Source organism: Pipra filicauda, unplaced genomic scaffold, assembly GCF_003945595.2.
Source record: "Pipra filicauda isolate LSUMZ 115617 unplaced genomic scaffold, ASM394559v2 scaffold553_size308853_pilon, whole genome shotgun sequence".
In the NCBI taxonomy this organism is placed as follows: domain Eukaryota; kingdom Metazoa; phylum Chordata; class Aves; order Passeriformes; family Pipridae; genus Pipra; species Pipra filicauda.
Genome location: NW_024104702.1, coordinates 165,882 through 179,591, shown reverse-complemented (window position 1 = coordinate 179,591; position 13,710 = coordinate 165,882). Strand labels below are relative to the sequence as shown.

General features: G+C 40.1%; 1 protein-coding gene across 1 annotated transcript in view; it reads left to right on the top strand.

The window, feature by feature from the left end:
• The window catches only part of DCBLD1 (discoidin, CUB and LCCL domain containing 1), a 48,623-nt gene that overhangs the window by 6,238 nt on the left and 28,675 nt on the right, over positions 1-13,710 (top strand). The window contains exon 2 of the mRNA XM_027716318.2: positions 9,546-9,758. Within this exon, the coding sequence (XP_027572119.1) occupies positions 9,546-9,758 (213 nt within the window). The remainder of the gene's footprint in view (positions 1-9,545; positions 9,759-13,710) is intronic.

The window sequence follows — 13,710 nt, the reverse complement described above, 5'->3', positions numbered from 1 at the left end:
AAAAATTCCAGTCAAAATGAAATTATGGAGTTTCAGTGTACGTGATGTACACAGAGTGGCATAAAATACACTCTTCTGTGCTATTTTCTACATCCATTAGTAAATACCTTTTGTGCAGTCTCATATTAACATGTCACAGAAATGATGGTGTGGGCCATATATGGTACCACAACCAAGACTACAGTACTTAAGTAATACTGTAGCTGCTTTCCTCTCTATTTTTTAATTTAAAATATTTTTCACAGTGACTATCTGTAACCACAATTAGCCAGAGTGGTCACAAAGTTTCCTGGTGTATGGAGCTTCTGCATGCACCATTGTGGTTAATACCTTGATGACAAGCATCAGGCAGGCTGGTAATGTGACAATACTGATAGAAGGCATTTCTTGCTTTCAGTGCTTCAGGTCAGAATAGTAAGTTAATCTTAATTCAGTTAATTTTTCCTTCCATTCCTCCTGGAGTTGCAAGAAACCACTTCTTGTTAATTTGCAATAACCAAGGAGGAAATAGCTAGTTTCCTAGATGTTGGGTTCACTGAGTAAAAAGACAAAAGAAAAAAATATGTCTTGCTAATAAAAGGTGATTATTGTTTCCATCAGAAACCAATTAATTTTTTTAAGAGATATTTGTTAATTTATACCTTGGGGATAATGGAGTGTCTGCATAATTTGCTCGCAGAAAAGTGGTATGCTTTCTGTTGTCCTTTCTTACTAACAAATCACATATTCCACCTAGAAATACAGGCATAAAAGGTGAATGCATGATTTGTCAAGTAAGCCAGGATAGGTTTGATTTCAAGAAAAAAAGACCACCTTACATCATTGCTAACTTTCTATCTTGACTTGTATCACACTAACAAGGGAATTACATATTAAAATAAGGGGAGTGTGTAGTTTCATTCTGTCATGTTCAGCCATTTCCTCTTGCCCAAATTAAAACTGTTTTGAAATCTTGCCTTCCCACCTGCTACTGTAACTGGAACAGCTCTACTTCAGCCTCTCCTTACTGTGGTGTCTCTAAATTTCCTGTCCCTGTGGGTTTGTCAGTCCTTAGCACTGCTGTGAATATTCCTGTGCAACCCAATATTCGAGTCTGGCCCTGAGATTGCAGCATATGTTTCCCACACAGTCCAAATTTGGTGCAATATACTGTAAGTTAATCTCCAGTAAAGCATAGTGAAGAGAAAAACCTGAGAAGAAAACAGATGGAGAAAGTAGAGCAAACAATTTGCATATATATATGACTTTCAGTTAAGATTAGCATTTCCTACTTTGCCTGAAAAAAACCCTTAATAAAAATTCAACTGTATGTTTACCACAAATCAGCAGAATCAGAGGAGATGCCCTAATGGCAAAATGTCCCTCCAATGCAGGGGCAACCCAGCACACAGTCGGAGAGAACTCCATCTCCTGCTGCAGCCCTGTGTCATTGACACCTTGCTGGGATGCTGTAGGCAGAGGGGCAGGGAATAAACCTCTGTCTGTGGGATATTTGTTCCCCATAACCTTCATAGCACTGAAGCATCAACAGGATTCTGAGTTACTCTACAGAGGTGGCTGATGACCATGAGTGGAGCATGACCATCTTCCCGTTCATTTAGAATCCTTCACAGTTCTTTCCAAGTATGCAGTTACAAGTGCTTGGGAATTAACTTCTCAGTGCCTTCACTGCACTTGAGGTGCATACTATGGGCATGTATCTCAAAGAAGGCAGGTATTCATTTAGAAAACAAAAAATCAAATTCCCTTTTGCAAAAAGGGGACCCTACACATAAAATTCATCTGAGATTTCCATACATATGTAACTCTGTTCTCCTATCTCTGTCCAAAACCACACAGAATAGTAAGATGTTGAGGTGGTCAATCTCAGCAATATGCCACCTTCATAAAAGAAAAGCACTGACAAATATTAAATGCAGCTATGCAGGAAATAAGTAAATAATCTACAAATCTCTTTTGTTTCAGCAGCTAAAAAGGCATAGAAGTTTTCTCACACCCACAAGCACAAGACTGCTGTATTTAGAGTGCTGAAAAGCAAATTCCAATACTGAAACTTGCCACTCTGGCGGACTACATTTGGGTATACTACCTAAGTCCTAGAAGCAGCAACTAAACCATAGTTATTTTTGACATGTACTGTGGTACTGTCTATCTTTCACAGATTGTGATGGAACCAGATAGTGATACTGAAAATCAAAGGCAAACCTCATTTGCTACTATTTGCATATATAATAAAAGCAAAGTAAGAAAACTGTACAATGCTATTTGCAATTTTGTATAAACCTTATCCCTTTTGTGTTTCGGGATTTTGTTCTTCACAGAATGCAGCACCTTCTTAATCCTGTGTACTCATAAATAATTCATAGGAAAGGAACTACCAGGCTGTAGCTGCTATTCTCTTCTTTTGCACTGTGATTTCTACAGTAATCTAAATTGTCCTGTCACTGAGGTCTACTGCCAGGTAGTGTTAGGCTTCATCCTGATACAAGTCCCTAAAATGTATATGCAGATGAGATGGTTGCTTTCCAGGAAGTTATTTTAAGTAACAAAGTTAATTAAGTCTTTATGGCTACTGGAAGAGTTTCAGTGAGAGAGTTTCTGGTTTGCATTTTTGTTAGTTTAAGTAAGACTTTACTACTTGTTCAGGTTTCAAACCTGCATGCTGAATGTAAAGTTCCCTCTTCAGTGAATATGGCTTTCTGTTGACAGGCGAAGTTGCTTATAAGGAGACTTCTGCTTTCTTTTGACCTTTGAGCAGCTAAATAAATAAAATCTCAGATCTTGCTAGGTTTTTGCCTTTGTGAATTTCTGCAAGGGTGAGAGGTTTCTGGGATAGTAAAGGCTGCCCAGGTCAGTTGTAGCAATCCAGCAAAGTCACTAGCATGTAGGTCAGCACAGCTGGAAAGATTTCCCTGGCTACTGGCAGATGGCTGTGCTGCAATTGGTAAAAAACTCTTTAACTTTGAAAAATGGTAGTATGGATGTAAGCTACTTTGCTAGATAAGACATTTAGAGGGGTTGTCAGGGATTTTTTTTTTTTTTCTGTACTGGATGATGGTAATCCAATTGGTTACCAAAATAACTTGTTATGCATTTGAGGCAGAGCATCTCCTGAGGCTGGCTGCAGAGGACACCCTGAGGAAAGCCAGCCCCCAGCTGGAGCCTGAAAGGCTATAGGGGTGATTGCAGATGGGCGCATGGTGGGAATTTGTGATTTATGGAACCACCGTGGAACCAACTGGAGATCATTTGCTTTTTTCTCATTTCTTCTCTAAGAGCAACATTACAGTAAATAACGTCTGTGAAGAGGAGGGGAAAACATTCTGTGGTTTATTTGGCCTCCTTCTCTTTTGCATCCCTTTGAAGTTCATAAGTAAATAATTTGGGCAACAAAATCAGCATTCCACAATCTTCCTTTGTTTCTTCTGCTGCTCTACCTTCTCTTCCTGCTCTCAGCCCTCCTGCCAGCCACTGTTTGGTTAGCTTGGGCAGCAAAATGGGTGTCCTCAGGAGCTGCTACAGCAGAAGTTAAAATGTTTCCTGGGAACCTAATGGAGTCAAATTAAAGTGCAATTCAAAGAAAATGTTTACACACTATTTGTTTTTCCTTTTGTAGTATGGCATACTGTGGAGTGGGAGACTTCTTCCCTTAAACAGATATTAATACTAACTGAAAGACCATGGAAGATACCAATCACTGTTTTTTTTTTTCAGATGATTATAGACTTGCCTTAATTTTTAATGGTTTCTTTCATTATTTGAAAATTATTTTTGCTGTATCCACAAAATATTGTGAAGAATGTAAAGCTGGACTTTTGAAAAAATCCTACTGTGTATTTATATACTTTAGAAGCAGGGCTCAGCCAGTTGCTTGGCTGGTGTAAGTGGCATCTGTCCTGAATCTGGTGGTTTGTGAAATCCTCAAATGCATGGCCATCCCCCCACTGCCCACATGGTGCCTGTGGCTCTGACCCCTAGCACTGCTGGGAAGGAGGACTGGGGGTACTCACCTGCCCAGCAATGCCACAGGACTGTGATGTTGCCCTTTCGTTTTAGTTACCTGCTTGATGTCACTGCCAGAAAAAGCACAAAGGTCTGACATCTCACCATTCTCTAGAAAAGTGATGGGTTTAGGTCTTGGCTGTGTGGAGCTCTCTCCCTTCTGTTATAATGGCACAATAAGGATCTGATGCTCTTGACCCACGTTTGGCAGCAGAGGGGTTAGAGATGAAGAACTAAACTCTAGATTTTACTCCGTCACCTCAGAAAGCAGTGAAGGCATGAACACATCTGTGTTTGCAGTGTGCATGATTCCACTAGTAATGGAAGTTAAAGTAGCTGTATGAAAACATGAAGTGTTTTCAGACCACACCAGTGGATTTATATGGCATTTAGCAAGAAACTTGGTTTTTCCCTGTCTTTTTCCCTATCCCACGTGAGCAGGGATGGCACACGTTTGACTGTAAGGAATTGATTTCTTTTTTAGATACTTCTATGTTCTTATGCATAACTCATTTCAAACACAGATGCAAAACTCCTTCTTGGCTCAGTTATATTGTAGCTTTTAATAAGCTGGAGTGATTACTTCAGTGAAAGCAATGTGGAAGATGAGACAAATCTTATTTCTCTTTGTGGGTTTCTCATCAGAGCTCTCAGAGATGTACCCTTGAGTCTCCACCTTGACACTGTCCATCTGCAGCTGTGGCTTTTCAGAAAATGCTGATTTTTTTTGGCTGAATCAAAAATTTAGGTATACAGACTCAGTTTTCTGCTCTCTCCTCTCAAGGGAGAAAGGAGTGGGAAGGAAGGATAGGCCATCAGGCCCCAACAGCTCTGCTCCCTGGCCTCATGCAGGGTGGGGAGAGCATGCCTTGTCCCAGGCATCACCATGAAGGTGGCTGTGCAAAAGGATGTCAAACTGGGAGAGGAGGCAGAGAGGGAGATAAAGTTGCTTTGTGGGGCTTCATGCTGGTGGGAAGAGATGGGCAGCCAAAGGGCAGCACCTAGCAAGAGTCTGTAACCAGAGACAGCAAGAGTGAAATGCTGGTACCAAGAGTGAATTGGCTTGTCCGATGGGATGGAAGGGGGGAAGGGAACCACAAGCTGAGCGTATGAACAGGCCTAGGTATAACATGTATTTAGCCCTGGATTAGGTCCAATCTGTTATGAATTGCTTCATGAGGGTGAATCAGGATGAAAAAGGCAGCTGTTTGCAGCCAGGATATTGTAGCAATGCTTTTGAAAATGTGCTTTGATACCATACTCTGTAACTGTTTTGTAGTTGGCCGTGTCAACATGTTTCTGAAAGGTGCAGCACATAGAAACTTTTTATAGCACTTATTTGAAAAACTGTAACCTTTTCCCTAGCTGAGAAGGGGATATGATGACTGCTTGGATGAAGGCACTGTGCACATGTACATGTGTTGTAAGGGGTAGAAAAGCCCAGGGAGCAGAGGAGTGAGAGACCAGGGCTCAGCTTGTGTGCTGGGCTTGGGAAGGGAGGAGCGAATCATCCTAGCCGGGTGATTCTGGATGATAAGAGGGTGCCTGAAGGAACCAGCATCATTTTAGAGATCTCTAGCTGTGCTGCCTCTGGCACCACCGTCATTTTGCTAAAGCCTCAGAATTTGTTAGGGGCTGTGCCGAGGGTAGCTCACAGTGTGGAGCCAGAGCTTGTTTGAGAACATTGATTTCATTACCTACGTCCTTCCTGGGCAGGTTAGATCCCATAGGGGGCCCTCCTGCCTGTTAGCCAGCAGCCATGGTAAGACCCAGCCCAGACACAGCAGCTTGGAGATACTTTTCCACCTTGTCCCACACACATTCATCACGTGTGTGTGTGAGGGTGGGAAATGGTACTATCTGCCAGCCACTTGGTATCTCCTCTTGCTCTCACCACAGAGACATGTGCTGGTGTCTTCTGGTGGGGTCCCGGGTTTGGTTTTAAAAAGATGCACTGCTCTCAGTGAGCACCATGTGAGACAGAGCAAGGTGTGAGTGGTGTGCTCACTGCTGTGGCAGAAGGTGGCAGCTGTGGTTCTCACTTCTTGGGGAGCTGTTTCCATTGTCTGCCCTAGGAGAGTATTTTTATGTCTGGTAAACAGCCCTAATTTCAGTGCTGTGTTATCTTCAGTACAACCTGGAGGCCAAGAGGGCCATGATCCAGAGACTGTGGTCTTGGTCTTGATTCAAATGCCCATGGGAACTTGTTTTATAAAGCATGTTTGATGTGCTTTAAATAACTTCTAGTGCTGCTGTGGGGAGATTTTATTAAATCTAAGTAGGTTTAGACTCTGGTTGCTGAATACCTTGTGCTCAAATATTTGCTTTGCTCCTGTCCAGTGAGAAGTGATGAAACTTGGATGTCTGAGGCAAGGCTGCCAGCTTCTTGCCAAATGGGGTGATAGAAAACAGTTCTCAGAAGTAGTGCTAATTTAAAATTCAGTGTCAGCAAGAAATTCTGTGTCAAACTGACTAGTCGAATAAACATATTTCCAGGCAGAAGAGCTGTGCCTATAGAAAAGAGTGTGACGTCAGGAATTTAAATGATAGTTTTCATAAGGACAAGGAGTTGTGTTTTCAACTCAGTGTTCTTGATGTTTGGCCAATACATTTCTACTGGAAATCAAAATTTTCTGTGGAAAATAGTAAGAACAAAACTAATGGTAGTATTGTTCACATTTTTCATTTGAAAATAGGGATATGCTTTGAGTTTCTTACAACTTGCCTCCATTTCTGAGCCCTTGTTATATAATGGTGTTATATTTGTAATTTTTTTCACTAACATTTAATCATTAAATCTCTCTTTAAACCACGAGATCCTGAGCTTTGCTGTACCTTCCCTCTATACCTTCTGACTCCTTCCCTAGGATGGGTTTTACAGCAAATTTCAGTGTAAGATTTTTCTTTGTTCTGGCAATCTTGCTGAGAAACTCAAAATTCAGAGCTGCAGTCAGCCTTCTCTGTAAGAAACAATAGTTACTAGGACTTGCTCTGACTTCTTGGACATTGCTTCAGTTCTTGTGGCAAACAAGCTTTTATCATTAGCTTTTCCTTTGAGGCAGGCAAGAACAGAGGCAGCAAGGGATGTCACAGGTGCAGGCTGATGCTGAGCCTACCTCTCATCAGCTAGAGTGTTTGAATGACCATGACCCACTAGTGAAAAGTCAGAAAAGAGCATTTATGCATTCTTAGCTCCAAAGATGTTCAGGTGTTAATACTCTGACTCAAAGACAGATTTAACAAAAAAGAAGGAGTTTCTCTGGGAACAAGACCTTGTATAACCTTGACAAAGGCAGGCTGAGGTCTCTCATGCACAGTTTTGCCTCTACACTTTCTGCAGAAATATAAGGCTGTGTGACCTGGACAGTTGTCAGGGTCTTACCATGATAGCAATGTCTTTACAGTTTTTTGAAGAGCATTTTATACCACAAAGGATCCTTAGGAGTGTACCAAGGTGACACAGGCCAGAATATAGCCCAATGAGATGAAAACTACGTGAATATTAGACTTTCCATTCTAAGGAGTTCATCCCCATGTGGTCCTGTAACTTCGCCCTTTGTTTTCCCTTTTCTTTCCTAATAAGGATAAGTTGCAAACTAAGCTCAAGATTGTAGTTACTTTATTTTCATCAGCCCAGCTAAAGCAAATGCTCACAGATAGAAACATGCAGTGTAAATTGAAGGCCATGGGCATTTTTTTTTATTACACAGCAGTTGGCTACATAGGCAGCAAGGTTGTACTGTGTTCAGCTAGAAGTGATCTGGTTTTACAGTTTCTGGACCTCTGTGGACCCCTCTCTCTGTTCAGAAAGTTGATAGCTCATGTACTGTATTGCCCTTTATATTTTTATTCCAGTTGCAGAAAGCTTCCATTAAAAGATTATTTGCTCGTGAGGCTAGTTTTTCTTTCATCTTGAGTATTTTCCTATGCATCCTAAAATCAATAACGCTTAGATAAAAAACTGGAACAACAGATTTTTTTTAAAGCATGTGAACAAGATCTGAAAACAACATATTGAATATGTTTTACAGTGAGCTGATTTTGGATCTGTATCTTCTATTCCCCTCTATTGCCAGCACGAACCTACAACAAAAATAAATAGCAGGCAACAAAGCTAGTAATAATGCTAAAACTTCAAAATAAATGTGGTTGCTTGTGAAAAAACAGTTGAGTGATTTGGATAAAATGGCAGTGTAATTATATGGTAGTAAGTCAAAGTCTGATAGCTTGGAGCTTATCTTTGCATAGCATGCCACTTTGCCCGACAAACCCCAATAAGTCATGTTTCTTTTTCAGCACTTCATTTCTTGTTGTTTATTTTTAAATAATCTTATGAAACCTTAAGTTTGTTTTTCCTAGTGTTTGTGGAAGGAAGTTCAGATAGTAATGAAAATGCACAAACCAAAACAGTTTAACCAAAATATCCTCAAAAGTAAAATTTTGGGTAGTTAAAGAGGACATTGTGAATTCTCAGCTCTGCAGGACTGTCTGTTTTATTAACGTTTCTTGGATTAGCTTCAGTTTTGCAGAGATAAAGAAAAGCAGTATACGAGACTCCTATGTAAAGAATGCCTATGCCCTAACTGACCTAAAGCTAAGGACTACCTACATGCACACGTATATGATCCTAGTTTCACTGTTGCAAAAGTTTCCATTATTTGGATGATTGAGCAGAATGAAATGGCTTAGGCTTTAATATATCAATTTTAAGTTACTAGTATACTTTTAAATAGTTCAGTAAAAATTGCTTCCTTTAATAGTCAAGGTCTCTTATCTGATACCTGCTTCCTTCCCCTCTGTGGATGCTTCCTGTTTTCCATGTCAGTCCACACATCCCCCCATGTATTTCCATGTGCCTTTTCCTGTTGTCCTATGTTCTGCTGCAGCTGTTCCTCAGATGCTTCTCCACCAAGGAAAGGCTCCAAAGCCAAGCTGGCTCCTATACAGTGCCATGAAAACACACTTTGCAGGCACCTGCCCTCAGCCCTTGAGCAAGGAGGCAGCAGCACTTGTATTTCCAGGCATGTACTGTGAAGTAGCCTGCGTACCATTAACAATGCACATCCCCCTTTTGAAGCCTCTCCTGTGTCTTCACCTTGTCCTCCATGCTTTTTTGTGTTGTGCAATTGAGACAAAAAAGCCAACAAGAAAGTAAGGTGTTTGGTCTATGATAGTACATAGTTAAATCATGTCTGTTGTGCTTTCATGTATGATTCAGTTACCCTCTCTTCAGAATTCAGTAGGGTTTGTCTGTAAAGCAGACAGCCAGAGAGACTGTCTGTACAGTACTGTCAAATACTGCTTAGTTCATTAGTGTTTCCAACCCCCTTTCTACTGCTTTACAAGAGAAATGTGGCTAGATTTTAGTTACCTATGTTCCAACAGAAGTAGAACTGAAATGGAGTATTTCAAAATACTTTTTTAAAAGGGGAAAGTGCACAAGACGTGATTATGTGGCCAGTATTTCTTTATATGTTTTTTATTTCTTTTACATTTTTCTTATTACATATCTTTTCTCTTCCTTTTTTGTTCTCCTGTTGCAGGGGATGGATGTGGGCACACAGTGATGTATCAAGACAGTGGGACGCTGGCATCCAAGAACTATCCCGGTACATACCCAAACTACACACTTTGTGAAAAGAAAATCCAAGTGCCTCCAGGAAAACGCCTGATCTTGAAAATTGGAGATCTGGATATCGAATCACAGAAATGCGAGTCCAGCTACCTTACCATCCAGAGCTCTTCAACATTGCACGGTACGTAAAAGACAAGACAATGGTCAATGCATGAAATGGTGAAAGCGTGAGTAAAAGGCCAGCTCAACAAAATGCAAAATATGTCAGCCTCTGTCCCCTCCTCCTCCTTTTCATATTCAGTGTACTACTACTGTGTGTAGTTCTGCCCAGGCCAAGGGTGCTGCCATGCTGTGCTGCAGAGGGGCTGCCAGGGACACAGGGGCATATGCCTGGCTCTGCCACATCCACCCCAAGGGCTCTGCCTTCAGACCTGCAGAGCTTCACTGTCACAGTTTTGGTACGGCAAGTTTGTGGATCTATAGCAGCCCTGTTCCCTTGCATAGGGAAAGAGCTTGCTCGTGAACCAGACAAAGATGAGAAATTGGAGCCAAATGATCCTGCGTGTCTCTATTTCTAGGCAGTTCATGGCGCGGAGAAGAGATAACCTTTATTATTGCTACCTATTAGCCACTGATAACCTTTGCTAATGTACAGGCTTTAATACATGTAGATATTAAATGCATGAAGCCAGACTGCACTGCTGTAAGAGATTTGCACAGGAAGATAAGTAAATAATCTGCTATAGCTGTGCACTTTAAACAATCATAACAACAGGATCCTCCCCCAGGGAGAACCTGAGGCCTTCCTCAAGTTGTTTTTCCCAATCAGATGTCACTGAAACTTTGATCTGCACTTTCTAAAAGAATCAAACTGATTTTCAAGTCAATGTGCCCTTTTTCAGAAGTCTAATTTAAATCCAAGGCTGCAAGGAGATCCCCAATGTAGGAGTAAACTCAAGAATTGACAGTTCCTAAGATTTTGCCTGTTAGGAATGGGCTGTAGCCCATCAGTCAGCTGAAGCTGAATGTGCTGTACTGGACTTAACAAGCAGAATGGATTCAATGGGAAAATGTGATAAAGACATGAGCTATACAGAGCCTCTGCAGGTTTTTCAGCTTATTGCTTGGCTCAGAAAAGTATGTGGTTCTCCAAGGATGAGATCTAACAGATATCTTAGTAGTAAGGAGGGTTGATTGCCTCTCATTCATCAGCATGATAGGCTTATCACTCATCTGGTAAGAGAAGATCAAGTGAAGTATTAAAACCTTGCTCTCAAAGGAAGGTAAAGGTAATTACTCTTCTCATGGGGGAGGTATTACATTTTGAAACAGCCTTCACTAAGAGTGGGCAGTGACATGCTGATATCTAAGCCTTGCATAGAGCTTGATTTGAGGCATAAGGAACATCTTTGTTCACATGTGCTGGGATTTTTTTTAAATGTTTTTTTATTTCTTTCTTCACTATGAGGGTGGTGAGGCACTGGAACAGATTGGCCAGAGAAGTTGGGGATGCCCCATCCCTGGAAGTGTTTAAACACAGGTTGGATGGGGCCCTGAACAACCAGATCTAGTGGAAAGTGTCCCTGCCCATGGTGGGGGCAGCTGGAATTAGATTAAGGTCCCTTACAACCCAAACCATTCCATGGTTCTATGATCCATTTCATAACTGTAAGTAATGAGTTGTATTTACCTGACACGGTCTGCCTGTACTTGGCAGTAAGAACTAGGTGGTTGATATTACATTAACATATCTGAATAATTTTTATTTATACTATCTTGGCATTTCTAATCAAAGTATCTTGGAAACAGGGATGAATCAATATATTGTTTTCTGAAGTGAAAAATGAATCTTGGATGTTGATTGAAATTTTGAGTCCTTACACATCAGCATGAAGACATCTTCACATAGTTTATCCTGCAGTTTTTCATCCTGTAAGCACAGAATACCTGTGTATTATGCAATCAATTCCACATAATTAATTTTTTTAAAGTATTCCCACACCCATTTTCAGACCTGATTGGTAATGTTACATGCATGTGGACTATAATTTGCATTCTCATAATGAACTGCACAATTAGCAGATTTTGCTTATATCTGATTAAACCAGTTTTATAGGTTAAACAGACATACCCTCTGTAATGGTTTTTGTGGTCTGCAGCTCACTGTAGACTTTCCCACCAGCATACCTACAAAGTCTCTACATTCAGGTCAATCCATGCACAACAGTGTGGAAATAGTTCTGTGTTTTAAATAATACTGTGTTTTAAAAGACACAGTAATTCTTAGATGAGACTAGAGCTCCTCTAAGTAGTTTTTTTCAATAGTTTTGCTATAGCTCTGGCTTTTAATATGCATTTATGTCAGCAAAAGAAGCCCTGTGAGTAGACACTGCTACATCCATTCAGTCTGTTAAGTGTCATTTTAGACAGCTGTTTCTGAATCCAGATCTCCTCTTTGCAACTGTCTCCTCCTCATGAACATCTACAGGCAGGTCAACATCTTCCCTTTGGCCAAGGAGACACCTATCTTTGCCATCGAAATTATTTCATAGGAAGATAGAGCATTGAAAATATTTTGCAGTCATTGGAAACATCTGAGCAATTAAAAACTAATCTTTGCATGTTTTCTGTATTTGACCTGGGTTTAAAAAAGAACACCTAAAAAGCAAAGTAGGAAAGCTGGCAGTGTGAATATTGTTCATGTTTCAAATTAGCCAAGCAGTCTTTGCTCTGTATTTAGGAGGTTTGCAATTGCAAGACTATAAGGTCCAAAGGGAAATATGTTTTAAATATCATGCTGATCTCTTCAACTCTACAGAAGACAACAATGTGAATGTCAGTATGAGTACAAACATCTGCTGAGGGGTGAATCTGAAGCTTAGAAAATCGGTCAGAGGCAAAACACTAGATTATGCGTGTAAATATAAAATTAGGGTAAAGAAGACTCAGATGACAAAGTATTGTTTTCCTTTCAGATTTCTTCCAGTCTTTACATTTAACTGTGATTCATTCATGATTATAACCATCTGTAGCGACTCATGCAATACAACAAAGAGTAACTCAATTTGTGTTTGGGGTATTTCTATTCTGTGCAATAAGGGGAAACTGTTAAATACAAATAAATGGATTAGTTGATTTATGTTAGCTGTAACATGGATGTCTTCACTTTTGTAAATTGGTGACTACAGATTAGACCACTTGCATGCAAATTTTATTTAAGTTCAGGACATTCCTTGATTTTTGTAGAGTGATAGAAGAGTACAATTCATTCCTAGAAAAGCGTGTTGTTGTGTATGCTGATGTACTGAAGCCTCTCTGAGTCTCAACTGAGACACTAATGTGACACTACAGTTCTCACCTTTGATGGACCTGTGAAGGCAACTATTGCATTTAGATTTCTCCAATATTGCAATTAAAAGATGGTAATTAAATACTCTTAATGAAGCTCTAAAACTGGAGACATAAAATGTCTGAACACCGTATTTCTGGGTTATTACTCTGCAAATTATTTTCTTCAGTGTTCACCATAGAAAAGAACCTGTAGCAAGCCTTTTCTTTCAAGCTGTTATCTTTGTATCCAGACTTAGATGTGAAAATATTAATCGTCAGTCAGCAAAGGGAGCCTAACACCCATTTCGGTTGAACTGAGTCACCTTTGTCTGACAAACCTTTAAATATTAGCACAGTTTTGTCTCTAGGAGAAATAAATAGATGATCACGTTCTGTTTCAAAGGCATAGCTTTTCACTGGATTAAAATATGGGGGGTTTTGTCCCACAAAAAGATTCTAGAATAAAAATAATTATGAGCATAATCTCACAGTGTACACAAGGTGAAGCCTTTACCGAAATGCTTTTCTTCTCGAGTTAATTGCATTATCTGAGCATATTAAAAATACTGAGCTCTGAAGTAGAGCTTCTGATTTTTTAATTAGTTAAAGGGATATGTGAAAACAAGATTAACCATGTCAGCCTTGTAGTTCTCAAGAACAAAATTTGCACTACTTAGGAAGGTGGAACATAAATGTTTGAAGAGTATGACAGGAACTGCTTTTAGTCAGCTTATTTATATGTCTTTATCACAATTCTGTACCTCTTTTGACCCTTTTTCCTTGCCTTTTCTGTCTTTTTCCTC